Source organism: Heterocephalus glaber, unplaced genomic scaffold (assembly GCF_053883595.1).
Source record: "Heterocephalus glaber isolate CG9 unplaced genomic scaffold, H.glaber_assembly_v1.0 deba00000738, whole genome shotgun sequence".
Taxonomy (NCBI): Eukaryota; Metazoa; Chordata; class Mammalia; order Rodentia; family Bathyergidae; genus Heterocephalus; species Heterocephalus glaber.
Window position 1 is genome coordinate 9,605,965 of NW_028258161.1, and position 15,246 is coordinate 9,621,210.

General features: G+C 47.4%; 1 protein-coding gene across 23 annotated transcripts in view; it reads right to left on the bottom strand.

The window, feature by feature from the left end:
* The window catches only part of Pard3 (par-3 family cell polarity regulator), a 605,457-nt gene that overhangs the window by 334,991 nt on the left and 255,220 nt on the right, over window positions 1–15,246 (bottom strand). For all 23 annotated transcript variants that reach the window (XR_015449461.1, XR_015449462.1, XM_087206780.1 and 20 more), the window contains one exon: window positions 580–755. Coding sequence is in view for 21 of the 23 variants with exons in the window: in XM_087206780.1 (XP_087062906.1) it covers window positions 580–755 (176 nt within the window). In the remaining 2 variants the exon portion in view is untranslated. The remainder of the gene's footprint in view (window positions 1–579; window positions 756–15,246) is intronic.

Below are 15,246 nucleotides of genomic sequence, written 5' to 3' on the forward strand. Positions count from 1 at the left end.
TAAGATGACCATCAAAGGTGAATGTCTTCATGAATTAGAGCATCCAGGCAGCCAGGACAGTGTAACTAAAGACAACCACAGAAGTCGACTTCATAACTGCTTCAGAAAGTGGCAAGGATGATGGTACAGTGTGTTCACACCAGAAGGGAATATTCTGGGTGGGATTCACAGTGGCAATGTGTCTTTCACTGTGACGGTTTTTGAAAATTTGAAGCAAAGTTTTCTTTACCACACCCAGTACCTGTGTAAAACATCCTTGTAAGGACACACAAAAAGCAAAGCAAGAAGTTGCCTATGAAGAGACACGGGTTGACTGGCAGATAGGAGAAGAGCACATTTCATGTTGAAAGCATCCCTTCTTAACCACAAGATGCATTACACCTTACAGCACAGACACACACGTGTGTGCCACACAGGGCACCGACCAGGCAAGGTGTGGCACAGGAGCTGGCCTGAGCTGAGACGAGGAAGCCCACGCTGCCGAAAAGGGCACAGTGCAGGTGCTGGGGGTAAATGCTGCTCTGACTGGGCCGGACCTCCGCACCTACCCAGGCCTGCAGTGTGGGGCCCGAGGGTTACCTTCCGCTCGCAGGACTGGGGGCTCCCGGCTGCATTCTGCTTGAGGAAGCCAGCCGTGGTGGACCAGCGGGTGGGGTTTTTCCTGGACGGCTCTTCAGAGAAGTCACTGTCACTGACAGACGCTGGGAGGCCGATTAACGCTGGGTCACTGCTTCGTCGGACGTGGAGAGGCATGTCTGCAAACACAAAACAGTGTTTCAAACTTAAACGCTTGCGCTGGAAAAGTACACGTTGGGCAGAGGAAATAAGGTCCCAAGATTAAATAACACTATTTGACAAGGGACCATGGCTCAGTATGCTGCATACACATTCCCCTGGTTCTTCTACTGTTGCTGCTTTATTTTGTTTTTTGAGACAGGGTCTCGCTATGTAGCCCAGGCTGGCCTCGAACTCTTGGTGATCTTCCTGCCTCAGCCTCCTGAATGCTGGGATCACAGGCATGCGCCACCACGCCCAGCCCCCTTGGTTCCTTTAAATCATACAGTCAAGGGTGTGGGGTGGGGTCTGGCTCTGAGGGGCTGTGCTGTATTGGAGGCACTCCTCTTATTAATGGTGTGGCACTAGGGAGGTAGCCCTGCTGTCCTGTGCCCTTGGTCCCTACTAGAATCACAACAAAACAAATTCTCTTTTATAAAAGTACTGTGAGCACTACATGAGTTAACAGCACTTAGAGCACACAATTCACTCAATACAGAGGCATAGCAACCACCATGATTGTTCTTAATATCCCAGTATTCCCGCGTAAAGTTTATATTATAAAAAATCAGTAACAAATCTAAGCAACTAAACAAATTTCGTTCAACTTTTAGTTGTGTGTCTACTGAATTAAAAATACAGAATCTAGATAATGGTTGGCTATGCTATTTAAGCATTTTCTGAATTAAATGCTTTTTCGGTCAATAAAGTTTTATCAGAAAGTGTAAAACACAAGCATATTTCATATCTGTAAGATAATTTTGAAATCAGTATGCTAGCACACAGTTTTGTCCATATACATACATACGCAATCACATGAAGGAGTATTTTAGCAACTTTATTCACATAGAAAAACAAGTTGCTTGCAAGTCCTGTGACAAAATCAGTAACATATTCAGGCGAACATTTGAATTAGCAGCGCTGAGCACATCATGGCGGATAGGATCACTACTTCAGCAGAGAAGATACAAACTAGGAGAAGCAGAGAGAAGAATACAAATGCGGTGTCTGCACCGGGTAGAATCAGAACCTCAAGTCCCACTCAGCAAACGAAATCACTCAAAAGCATGGCGAACGTAAGACACAGTACACTGTTTTCCAAAACTAAAATAGAAGTTGAATATCTACTTTTAAAACCCCGCCAAAAAAATGCAATTATGAACCAGTAAAGGCATTCATTCTGTGAGAAACATCAGTCACCCCTGTGACCAAAGAACCTAAAAGATGCTAGAGGCTATATCTGAAGGTCACACTGAAACCCCTGTCTACCCAAATGTCTCCAGACTCAGAAAATGGTCAGAAAAAGCAGATGCATAGGAATCACAGCAACCCTGCATTGAATATTTCCTTGTACATCACTGGGATTCAATAACAACAATGCAGCCCCAGGGCCGGGGATTTAGCTCAGTGGTGCTGCTCCTGCCTCGCAAGCCAAGGTCCCAAGTTCAATCCCCGCTACCACAAAAAGGACAAACAACAATGCAGCCAGAGCAACATTACGAGGCAAGCAATGCCCAGCATCCAATGTAATAGTGCTGGTAGTTATCTTAATTTTCTGGGAGACACATACACATGAAAATTATAGGGGATAATTTCCGGTTTTTAAGTCTGTGTTAATACCTGTGGCAGTCATCACTGATTAGAATTTGTGCCCAAAAAATTAAATAAGCACACCAATGAGAACTATACGGTCACTCTCAGAAGAAGTTCACAATAATACTTGTCTAAAAATCTATCCACGCTAGTATTACAGTCCTCTTATTATAAGGGAAGTTTTCTAGTCCCAGAATCATCAAATGAAAAACATAAGCAGAAAAGTAACCAAATTGGGGGGTGGGGGGACTAAAATACTGGGGACAATTAGTATACTGTGACTTAGATCCCAGTTCTGTTACTTTCCAATTATGGAGCTGTTAATTATTCAGCTGTTAAGCAACTCTGTACACCAACCTCCAACCCACCCTCCTCCTTCCCCTCCTCCCCTTGTGATTAAGTCTAAAAGAAGCACTATTATCTCACTTGAGAAGGCCTAAAAAATGGTACAGCCAGGCAGAATGGCGGACACCCGCAGTCCCAGCCACTTGAGAGGCTGAGGCAGGCAGACCCCCAGTTCCAGACCAGCATGGGCAACTCAGCAAGACCTCGTCTCAAAATTTTAAAATTAACAAACAAAAGGCCCGGAGTGTCGCTCAGTGGCAGAGCACTCGCCTAGCATGTGTAAAGCCCTGCATTCCATCACCAGCACCACACAAAGGAAAAAAGGATGAAAAACAAAAGCAGAGACACAAGAACCAAAGCACAACATGCTAGCTATATGGAAATAGCTACAAAGTATATTCCAGCCCCCAAATAAAGTCAGGGATTGTACAATTTCACAGAGTTTGCTTGGCAACCCTAAAAGCACTTACTCCACTTGGGCTTGTAAATGTCCTCAGGCGAAGGCACTGCATATTCGGGGTTCGGCTCAGAGGAACAGGCATGCAGGCAGAACCGGCCCTCTGCTAGAAGGAGTGTTAGTCCCAGAGGGACAACACGCACTTGATCCCTGTCTGTCTCCCGGAATAACGTGGGGATGTGGGAATGAGAGGAACTGGAGCCAGGGAGGCCACGGGCGCGGGTGCAGCGGGCACAGAGCATGGACTGCATGGGAAGTGGCCCAGGGACGTTCACTTATGGAGCTCTTCCCATAAGGGCTTCACCATTAAACCACAGCTTCATTTCAGCGACATCAATTAAAAAATTAATGCAAATACAAACCTCCTTGGTCTTTTCCACGCACTGCCGTGGGGACTGAGCACTCCTGTGCAACTTCAGGGCCACTTTTACACTTGTGTCCACTGTAAAACTCAAGGTGTGCTAGAGCTGATGACCAGGCTGGCCAGAGGATAACGGAACAGGATGAAGGACGTGAGCACTGTACAGTCACTAGACAAAGGCTAGCAGTGACAGCAGGGATGTGGAGGTCCGGGTTTGCTTACAGCTCCAAGGGCTGCAAGTACAGGGCCATCAAGCACACAGGCATGATCGGCCTGGACGAATGAAAGGATCCCACACCGTGTTAGGTGGGAGCAGCCAGGCACCAAGAGACAGTGAGCGTGAGGCCTCACTCACGGGAAGAAGCTCGACGGGTAAGGGGGAAATAGAAGAGCTGGTGCCACAGGCTGGGAAGGGGAGGAGAGGGTAGAGAGGCTGGTGAGTGGATGCAAAGTGCAATTCATTTTTGGTTTTATGATTATATGAAAATTATAAAGCATTTCATTCACACACACACACGTTTAGTTGCGCTGTATTAGAACCTAAACTTGGGATGATCTGAATTTTTTTTAATTAACGAGCCTGCATTAGGCATGATGGGAAGACAGGAGGCTGCACAGGAGCAGGCAGGGTTATAGAACAACTTCCCAGGTGAGGCCCGGCTGCTAACCCGGTGCTGGGTCCACACACACAAACACACACACACACACACACACAAGCGCGCCTCGCTATCTATGGACACAAATGTTAGGGTCAGCTCCAGAGGAGGGGGGAATGTTGTTTTCAAAGCCGAATTACGTATGCGTAGAAATCAAATCCTGATTTACTCATAGTGCCCTTGTCTCGGGGAAGAAAGGGTACCTTAGCTACACCCATCAATTGTAAAAAGATGCATCCAAGATTCAGAAGGGGTAAAATAGGAGAATGGAAACAAAAAGCCTGTTTGATAAATAAGGTAATAAACTATCCCCCAAAGAACAGGCTGAGACCAGGATCGTAAAATACCCTAAAAATTGAGGGGCTCCAAGAGCTTCTCATCTGTGTGGGTTACAGCTGGGGATATTTCCCACTCCACAAGGAAACTGAGAGCATCTAAAGTATTTATATTTTAAAACAACAATAATATACCCATCACAAATCAACAAAAACAACACAAGTTTATAAACACTACTTTTATATTTTTAAAAAGCATATTTAACAGGGCGAAAGCCACTGTTCTACATTTTGCTTAACAGAAGACATCTCATCTCTGCTTTCTCAATTTGCTGCAATGTTATCAAGTATATGAAGAAAAATAAACTTTACAAATATGTAGTAGAAGAAGCATTTTGAGATAATTGTGAATATTCTTCTTTAATAAAAAAAAACTTGACAAATGGCAGCTCCTCAAAGGTCAGCTGTAATACAAATATGAACTTTTCTTTGTTATGTTTAAATCTACTCATCTGTCTTTACACACTGAATGGATCTTCTACCCAAGAAAAACTCTGTAACAGTCACTTAGAAAATATTAGTTATTGACTGGTGCCAGTCTTCCAAATGTTGCTACATTTCTCCGTTATCAAAAAAAAGAAAAAATCGCACATGATAGCACCTCTACCAATCTCATCCGAAAAGTATTCCATATCTGGAAGTTGTCATTCTCACCCTGGGATGGACCGTTCAAAACCTACTTTCCACTTGAAAGACTGAACACACTGGCAACCAGCACCGCCGGCAGTTTGCCTTGTTTGGCCATCTCCTGCCACTCATTCTCTAGAATCCTCTCCCAAGCAGGCTCGTCTGAACAACCACAGCTTCTCTGTCTTTCAGATAAAGTGTTCCATGAAAAAGCAGGTATGTCAGCATGCAACTAAAACGCACATTCATGTGTTTCAGGTCAACCACTGATCCTCCACATGTAGTAGGAGTGTTCGTGTCTACTTTCCATTTTGTCACACAGATTGTCAAACCCCCCTGTTCTCAGAGCTCGGTCCAAGGAGCTGTTCCTGCTGCCTCCGCAAGGGCGGGGAGCAGCAGGTTTTTAACACTCACGGTGAAGACTGCAGCTGCCTCTGCTGTCCTGAAGGAGGCTAAGGGCACACGAAGCCCACAGGGCCTGGGCCTCCCAGGCAGGTGGAGCAGCCTCAGCACCATGGGACACAGGTGGATTCAGTTCCCCTGTGCTGCTGAGGAGTGAGCCAGGGCCTACTGAATGCTGGACACGTGCTCTGCCCCTGAGCTGCTCCCTAGCCCGAGAACAGATTTCCATTAAACCCGACCACAGCTGGCCCCACACGCTCCCGAAATGGTCTCAGTGACTCCAAACGACCCACGGGCCACACGCTGAGCAACGAGGGCCTGAATTTCTGATCTTGGCTCATCTGCTTACCCTCCTGGTCTTGGTCTCTCATTTATAAAATCACAGGCTAACCCTGCTCAGTTTAGAGGATGCCCTGATGCCAAAAACGTGGGCTATATTCATAGAGCCCTCGCCAAGAGCGGCCTCCCAGAGACCATCCTAAGAGAATACCGATGTATGCAAATATTATGGAAAACAAAAAAGCACCTCAAGACAGCATCGAGTGCTGCTATTAGGTGGAAGAATCAGAATTAACACTGGAGCACGAAAATAAACAAGAGTTGCAGGAAATGATGGAGAGGCAGCCACAAACAACTACAGGTATCCGGAAAGCAGAATGTGACTTTAAGCAAAGCATGATCAGCATAAACCCTGAAAATTTTGGTTGCTGGCCATGGTGTCCCACAGCTGTAGTCTCAGCAGCTCGGGAGACAGAGGCAGGAGGGTCACAAGATGGTCTCAAAATGAAAAGGGCAGGGGTGTAGCTCAGGGCTGGAGCACTTCTCTAAATGGAGGAGGCTCCAGGCTCAGGCACCTCCACCACCGGAAACAAACAAAAATCACATTTTTGCCTTGGTCCTAAAGGAATAAAATATAAATACGTCTCCTCACTTATGATTTACTAAATGATTCCAGGCCCACGGCCTATTTCAGTGTTACTGATAATCTGATGAAATCTACATTCGTGACAGTAATTAGAAATAATGCAAGCTTCCTGTTGGAAGCAATTTGGTCATTATGTTATTGAAATTCATCAGCCCCAATTTTTGGAAAATTAATCCATTTAAAAATATGATAATAAAACTCGTAATCTTCTGATTTATTTAATATGGAGATGTTCAAAGTACAACCTCTGAAATATTGAAAAGAAAATTCAAAGATGAGGCTCTTCAATAATTAAGCTGCTGGAGGAAGCACACAGGGCCGGGCGCGGTGTCACGGGGCCTGCGACAGTCACACAGGCTGTTTGATGTTTGTGCCGCTTTGAAGAGTGAATAAAACAGCAATAAAGTCTCCTCACAAGAGCTGAAATTCTCTCTGGCACTAATGCACTGTAAATATTGATTTCTCTCTCTGGATAATGTGCTTTTCAAATAAGTAGAAAGGGGGTAAATCTAATAATGAAGTAGGGCACATACACTAAAAAAGCAGACATATGCATTTCTAACTGTTAAATACCCCATCCTTACTTCGCATGCACTTCCCCAATTCTTCTCTCCTTTCATATTTCAAGTGATTTCTAAATTATTTAACCACTCAAGGCAATGAATAAACCTTTTCCAGGGCAAGCATAAGCCATCAAGGTATTTAATCAAACCTAAAAATAATATGCAGTTTACATGTGCTTTATCAGAACCTCTTTTATTTATTTAATTTATTTTGGTACCGGGGATCGAACTCAGGACCTTGTGCTTGCGAGGCAGGCGGCGGAACCACTGAGCTAAATCCCCGGCCCCCTATCAGAACTTCTGATGCCAACAGCGTGATTGCTCTTCATGCAAAATGATGACCATCTCCCCCATGCCAGGGCAGCCACACATCTCCTGAAGATCCCTGGCACCGTGAGAAGAACTGAGTTATTAACATATGCCATGGGGATTAAAACCTGTCATGAGGATTACAGGACCAGCCTTTGGGATAATATTCCTCAGGAAGCACGAATCAGTATTTCCCTGATTGAAGTAAAACCCTTGGAAGAAATCTCAGGAAGCCAGGGCAGGAAATAAGCTTTGAAAAGCAACAGCTCAGTGGTAAACACTTGTCTAGCGTGCACAAGGCCCGTCCTAGCACTGCAAGGGGAAGAAAGCAATAGTGGACTCAGAGAAAAGGATATAAAAATGAGTCTTATCCCCATTATCATGTTTTTTCAATAGACAAGCAATAAATGTAGACGACTATGGCTGAGGATATCTTGGGGCTGCCCTGAAACACCACATGGTGTGGATGAGTACCTGAGCCAGACAGTGTAAAGGACAGGATGGAAGGTGTCGCTCCCGGGATCACCAGCTGGCCCCGTGCCCTTGTTAACTGAGGCCCTGTCAGGTGCACTTAGATGGGATCACACTGCTGTCCAGAAAGACCAGTGCATCAACGGACACCAGGTGCACACTCCACTTCTGGCAACAGGTGATGTCCGGAAGCTTAAAAGCCGATCTACAGACAGCAGACGGTGACATGGAAAAGGGAAATCGTCGAGGAGAAAAAGTACACGCGATTTTTCTAAGGCCGTTTTGACATTAGTGCAGAGAAACAAGAGTCGTTCTGAGGCATGTTACATGTGTGGTATTAAAGGTCTCATTCTCAAACTGGCAATGTAACCACCTTGATCAAAACCTGCCCAAGTGCTCATACAAGTAAAAATGGGGAAATCCGAGCATCATCGATGTCTTACATCACTGGTAATATTGCAGCTGTGACAGAATGCTCCAGTTTCTCCAAATAAAGGCAATAGAAATCTCTCTGAATTACTTCTTACAATGGCATGTGATTCTAAAATTACATCAATTTTTTTTTTGAAGATCTGAGTTAAACCGAAAATTCGAGGTGAGAACTCTCAGTGCCGAGGCCGGCAGCTTAAGGCTCCAGGTACCTTTCTGTCGCTGTTTCCCTCCCGGGCTCCCCATGAGGACGCTCCCAGGGCCAGTGACACTGAGCACAGCCGCCCCTCCTCCATGTCCCAGAACACACAGGCCACAGCGCTGGTCACCTCCAGCAGGCCCGGGCTAAGTGTCCAGCAGCAAACCACTGGCTGACCTGGGCAGGGGCGAGGGGAGCCTTGACCTCACAGGTGGACAGCGCAGGTGAGGGAGGGAGGGAGGGAGGGACGCAGCACCTCAGACAGCGGCAGGGCAGGGCCGGGCAGGGCAGGCCAGTGGGCTTCTACCGAGGGATGTGGCTGCCCACAGAGCACACCCAGCATAGCCCAGCCATGAGCGGCTGGCTGGCAGGCCCGGCTGGCCCCGCCCTGGCCTGTCCCAGGCACAAGCCAGGGAGCAGCGGGCGGTCAGTGTCTACTGCATGGGCAGAGAGGTTTCGAGAAGCAAGAGAAGGCATCAGCTCATGGGCGCCAGCGTGCTCTGCTTCTCTTTTCCACAGTACTGGCCGGTGACTCAGCGACAGGATTTAATTCACTTGAACTTGAACGGCCGCCCTCTCGACCCACACACACAGCCTGACAGAGCAGGAACAGTGGCATCCGATGTGATTCGAATGTGCCAGTCGGAACCACAAAACCTCCTGTTACAGATTCAGCTCAGGGGCTGTACATCCGTAGCCCCAGCTGCTCTGGAGACCAAAGAGGAGCATCACTCGAGCTCAGGAGTTCTAGGCCAGCCTCAACAACAGAGCAAGAAACCATTTCGAAACGAAAATTTCAATTCAGGGATTCCTTTCTTTTCATCTTCAAGGGTAGACGCAGTGGTTAGTGTGTAACAAATAGGCATCCCAGGTGAAAGGCTTTTTATTTTTCTTTCTGCCTTTCTGCCTGAGCTGGGGCAGTATGCAAATGAGCTGCCTACAAAAATACTCACAGGCTCCTAAGTCCTGCACATACAATACTGTTCACAAGTCCTCTGGACAGACGGCTACAGCTCACAAGAGCAGTGGTGTCAGGGCGCTGAGCACTTGCACGGGGACTCAGGCAGCTCCCAGCCAGCCAACAGAGCAGACAGAGGGCACAGCCTTACCAGGAACATCTTTTTTCTCTGGCTTCATCACCACTACCTCCTCCACCACCACCATTTTTCTGTTTTGATGTGGCAAGCATATCAGGCTACTTCAACCAACAAGTGTTTGTTGAGCATCTGCTGGATACTACTATTCCAGAGATTCTTTTTAAAATAAAGAAAATAAGACAAAGTACTTGAGAATCACTAACAAAAACAAAAACCATTCAAAGTGAATCCCACTGTGACCAAGAGATCGAATACTCTGGCAGAGCACCACCTCCCAATGACTGGCTGGGGACAGGTATGTTCCTCAGCTTTCCACTGCTAGGACACAATTCCCGAAAGGAGGGAGGTTTGTTTTGGCTCATACTTTCAGAGGTTTCAGTCCATGGGAGGCTGGCTCTAAGGCAGAAACATCATTGCAGAAGGGCATGGCAGAAGAAAGCTGCTCACTCATGGCACCAGGAAGGAGAAAACAGGGGAAGAGACAGAGAGGAAGGGGCAGGGACCAGACTCGGCCATCCTGGCCACACTACCACAACCCACCCGGGGCGTGCTCAGAAGTGTGCTTTACTAATCCAGGCAGCTCTGAAGATGGTCAAGTTGAAAATCCAGCTGAACCATCACCACAGGCAAAAACCAAATGCTGGAAAGAGGAAGACAGAAGAGGGAGGTAAGAGGCAGCACAGCTAGCAGACAAGAGGCCCAGGTGGAACTAACCACCCGTGGGCGTAACGTACTATTCGAACAGACGGCACTAGAGACTTTGTGTGGGAGAGTAGTATAGAGAAACTGTTCTGGTTTGTTTTCGCACCTTCAGGAAAATACCTTAATAAGTGATGGGGTAATGAAGCCGAGCCCGTGAGACAACACACTGAAATCAGTGAGAGACGGGAGGACAGGAAGAGAAGGAGGGCAAGCACTTCGGAGCACCATCTTCCTGAAAATGCACCAAACCTTTAAGACGGAGAAAGAACAGGGAAGGGATGGAGGTGAGGGGCTTCTATGCTTTTGCTGTTGATAACGTCATTTTCCTTATGGACGTGTGAGCAGCAGGCATGCTATGTGTGAGCCACAGTGTAAGACCCAGGAGGACAGACGTGTCCTCCCCAAAGCGTCACCCTCGTGCCCCAGAACAGCACTGAGGAGGCAACACAGTTCATTCTCGCCATGCGCAGTAGTTATGTTCCACAAAGGCACTGCAAATACTGACCTACTGTCCTAGGAGGAGAATGGGGTAGGAAAAGCCAGTGGATTCACAGCCTTGGCGCATGCACATTTCTGCTTAAGGACACTTTATTTAATACATACTGTTAATTCATTAACTTTACCAAGTTCACAATGGGGCTGTAATTCTTATGTCTTGTTTCCAGGCAGCTTGAACCACCAGTGGCACATGCATGCCTGTCCCACCAGGCGGCTTTCTATTAATTTTATTAGTAAAGACGGATAAAAGTGATTCGATCCATTTGTACTTCCACTGGTACAAGCAGCCCAATGGGACGGTCATGCATGCACTGCCAGTGGTTCAATCCAGCAGGAAGGTGTTAAAGTCACGGCCAACAGGGCTGTCACTTGGGTCGGGGTGAAGCTGATCTCACCCATGCACTTCCTCTGACTGCACTTAGGAGCACAGACACCATCTCAGTACTATGCTTGGGGCCTTTTAACAACAAAATCACCAACCAAAAGCGCACAAATGTGAAAACCACAGCACTAAATGGGCCGGGGAAAGAATATTTGTTTGCGAGAAATGGAGCAAGAAGGCAGAGTGGCGTCTTCGACCTCAACAGAGACAGGCACTGCAGGTGGCTCCAACTCCGCACGCGCCTCTGCAAAGGACCAAAAGGGCCCCACAGAATTGATTCGGGGACAAATGAATTTAAACAAACAAGTGGAATGGCAGAGACAAATTCACAAAGAATGAGGATCCACTGTTCCATCCCTCGTAAATAAATATTTGCTGAATGAGTAAACGACTCTTATAAATCTTTAAAAGAAGAACCACCACAGCACCTCTTCCTTTAACGATACTGCTTGTTAGCTTTAATTTTCTGAGAGAGAGAGAGAGAGAGAGAGGAGAGAGGGAGAGAGAGAGAGTGAGAGCAAGCACTTCAACTGTGGCCTCAGCCCTTAACTACTCCCAGCTTCTCCCCACTACTCCCGGCGCACGGTTTCTTCCGAAGCCCATCGTAACTCTTCTCGTCCGTCCACCTTCAGCATCACAGCCCCACACTTCTCACAACACAACAGACTGGCCTCTACGTTCCTCCCAGACAGACAACCTGCCCTTCCCATCAGGGTCACGGTGCTGCCGGAGTGCAGAGCAAGAAGAATACCCAAGCCTACCACAGAGCACACGCCTATCATCCCAGTGCTCTGGGAGGCTGAGGCAGGAGGATCGCAAGTTCGGGCCGTGCCTAGCGAACTTAGTGACTCAGTGAGACCCTGTCTCAAAAATAAAAGTAAAAGGGCTGGGGATGTGGTTCAGTGCAAAGGCCCCAGTACAGCAAAAACAGATCAAAACAAAGCAAGACACCTGAGCACCACTAGCACCGATTCCCAAGAGATGGGACAGCTGCAGTTTTCCTACTTCCCCGCACTCTCTCCTGTGCACCTCGCCAGCTCTGGCCGTGCCTGCGTCTGCCCTCCTCTGGCCTGCCTGCTCCTGTCCCGGCATCTGCCACCTGTCAATAGCGAGCAGACTTGGGGTCTGCATACCACCAGCAGTGCCCGGGGGGCAACTCTGCTCTTCCTGGAGATACGCTGAGGCGTGGCCCACAGCCAACAGGAGCGGGCCATGAGGACGGAGCAAGCACGAGGGACGGCAAGAGACGCACTCTCCAGCATCAGGTTAGGGTTGTTCTGGTTGTGATGGTGGATGTGACCCCCACCAGGATGAGGAGGATGCCAGAAAGCATAGGCAAGACTGTTCAGCTTCAGGGGAACCGAAGGGACAATGGGAAACGCGTTATGGCGTAAGTGTGGACCTAGAAATGTGACTGGAGCCGGGGCCGCCAGGAATCCTCACACTGCAGGATGTTGCACAAAGGACACGGATCCAGCTAGAGGGACTGGCTCGCCTCAGTGGCACTGCGCATGTCAGCAACCCACCCACAGCCACAGAGCTGTGGGCCTGAGACCCGCCCTTCCAGAGGCTCAGCGCAGGGCCATGTCAGGATGAAGACTCTTTCTAAAACTACTTCTGATAAAAAAATGTGGACTCTGGAGCCGGGGATTTAGCTCAGTGGTTTCGCCGCCTGCTGCACAAGCGCAAGGACCCAAGTTCGATCCCTGGTACAAAAAAAAAAAAAAATGTCGACTCTGATTTTCCAGTTTACTGTATTCTTCCTGCCCTGGCTCCCGCTGGTTCACCCTCAAGGAAGCACACATAATGCCTTCCCAAACCACAAACCGGACGGCACGACTCGGAATTCCTGATCTGGCTGGGTCATGGTACCAAGCCCCGACCAATACCTTCGCCCCTAGCTCAGGTCACCCAGAATGCTCGGGGCAACCCTGAGGCCAGGGCTCCCCACCTCTCTCCAGGATCAGCCGGAGGGACCCACACTCTCCAAGAGGTCGGCACTGCACATGTGGAATTGTGCGAGTGTTAATGTCACGAGCTACTTTCCGGACTGTCTCCCTTGCTAAAAACTACCTTCAGCCCAGAACTACCCACAAAATGTCACTCTGAGATACTTATTAAAGTGTTGTACAAATGAAGGAGAGGAACAAATGTGACTTCCATCTATCTCCAGCCTTTCAATGGATTGTCTCGAGTATTATAAGGGCAATCTCTTTAGCAAAGAAGAAACGATTACAGATGTTGGATGGCCCAAAGGAACCCCCCCAAAGTTTTTTTCTTTTCTTTTTTTTTTTTTGGCTGAGAAAAAGACAAAGAATTGCTGCTTCAAATACTGCTGATAAACCTCCTGGCCAGAACTCCCACCGATGTTTTAGTTTCTATTTTTTCACTATTAATTTTGCACATGGCCCTTCATGAAGTCTGATTCACCAATGAGAATATCTGAATGAGAGCCGACCTAAATTAATTCTCCCTGTAATATTTTGCATCTATGCCTGCATCAACTCCTCTGTATCACTTTCACTCGACTGCTTTAGGTCAACAATCATGTAATTTAATTTTTAAATTATCCATTTCATCTGACAGGTAATTTGTCTTTCAAAAATTGATGTTGACTATTGATTGCATTGAAGATATTCTCTATGTGCTCAATGCCCTCACCTTTGACATTTGTCTTCTATTATTTTATTAAGAAGTCAAATACTGCAGTAGCTGCCAAGTTAACTTCTGATAGGCATTATTCTCCCATTCCTTTATTATTCCAACTTCTAGTCCACAATACTATACAAAAGTGTAATATCAAGTCAATAATTTTACTAGTTTTTTAACAATGTACATTTGAAACCCCTGTATTTTACTTGATTTTATAGTTATTCTCTTAGCATGTGGCTCCTTATTAAATAGTTCATCCAGCAAGCTTCCTTTTAACTCTCAGGAGTTAAACTTCCATTACAGTCTCTACACTTTGGGGGTGTGTTTTGTGTGTGTGTGTGTGTGTGTGTGTGTGTGTGTGTGTGTGTGTGTGTTACATCTGTGGTGCTAGCAATGGAACCCTGGGCTTCATGCAGGCTAGGTAGGCACCCACCACTGAACTACACCACCACCACTACCACCTCCACCACTGCCGCCACCCCTCTGGGCCCAGGCCTTCAACAGATGGACCTTAAGAGGGCACTTAAGATCCAAACCAAAGGACTGGGGATGCAGCTCAGAGGTAGACAGTGCTTGTTTAGCATGTGCTGAGTTCAAGCCCTAGAACCGCAAAAAAATAAAAACTAAATTAAAAAGAAGAAGAGCAAAGGTGTAGCATCCATTTGTTGGTAGAGGGTGCTATCTTAGGCCTGGTGCTTTCCAAACCGCTGGAACTCACAGCGAAGCTGAACAGAGAGGTGGCTTTTTTGACATTTACATTTCAGCATGGAGAGGAAAATGGCAAGCAAATAAATTTTAAAACAACAGCAAAAGCTGGGTGTGGTGGCGCACGCCTGTGATCCCAGAACTTGGGAGGCTGAGGTAGGAGGATCAAAACAAGTTTGAGGCCAGCCTGGGCTACATAGTCAGTTCAAGGTACATAGCAAGACTCTGGGGAGGGAGGGAGGGAGGGGGAGGGGAAGAGGGAGAGAGGGAGAGAGGGGGGGAGAGAGAGAGAGAGAGAGAGAGAGAGAGAGAGAGAGAGGGAGAGGGAGAGGGAGAGGGGAGAGAAAGAGGAGAAAAGAAACTGAAGGAATTTTTCTAGATGGGGGGGCCTAGTGTTTTATTCCTATTAGAAACTTACCGGGAAAATTGTCTGCAAAACATCATTTCAGTGCTAGTGGCTGGCTGGTGACGGGTGTTGGCACCTGCAGTAGGGTTAGATGCTGGAAACGGTGGGAATTCAGACATAATCTTGCCCAAAGATTTCCTTTTGAGAGGAAGAAGCAGCAGCCTTGCAGTAAGAGTGTGTGTGAGTCACTACAACTCCCCCCAAAAGGAAAGAAGGAAAAAGACTAGGCCAGCAAGGAGGCCAGGAGGGGAAAGGGAAGGGGTAGGAGAGGCAGAGGAGGTGGGTGGGGCAGGGATGGTGCTGCCCGGCAGCTCTGTGACTCCTGTGACTCCGGTCCTGCGCTCTCTCCCTTCCCCAG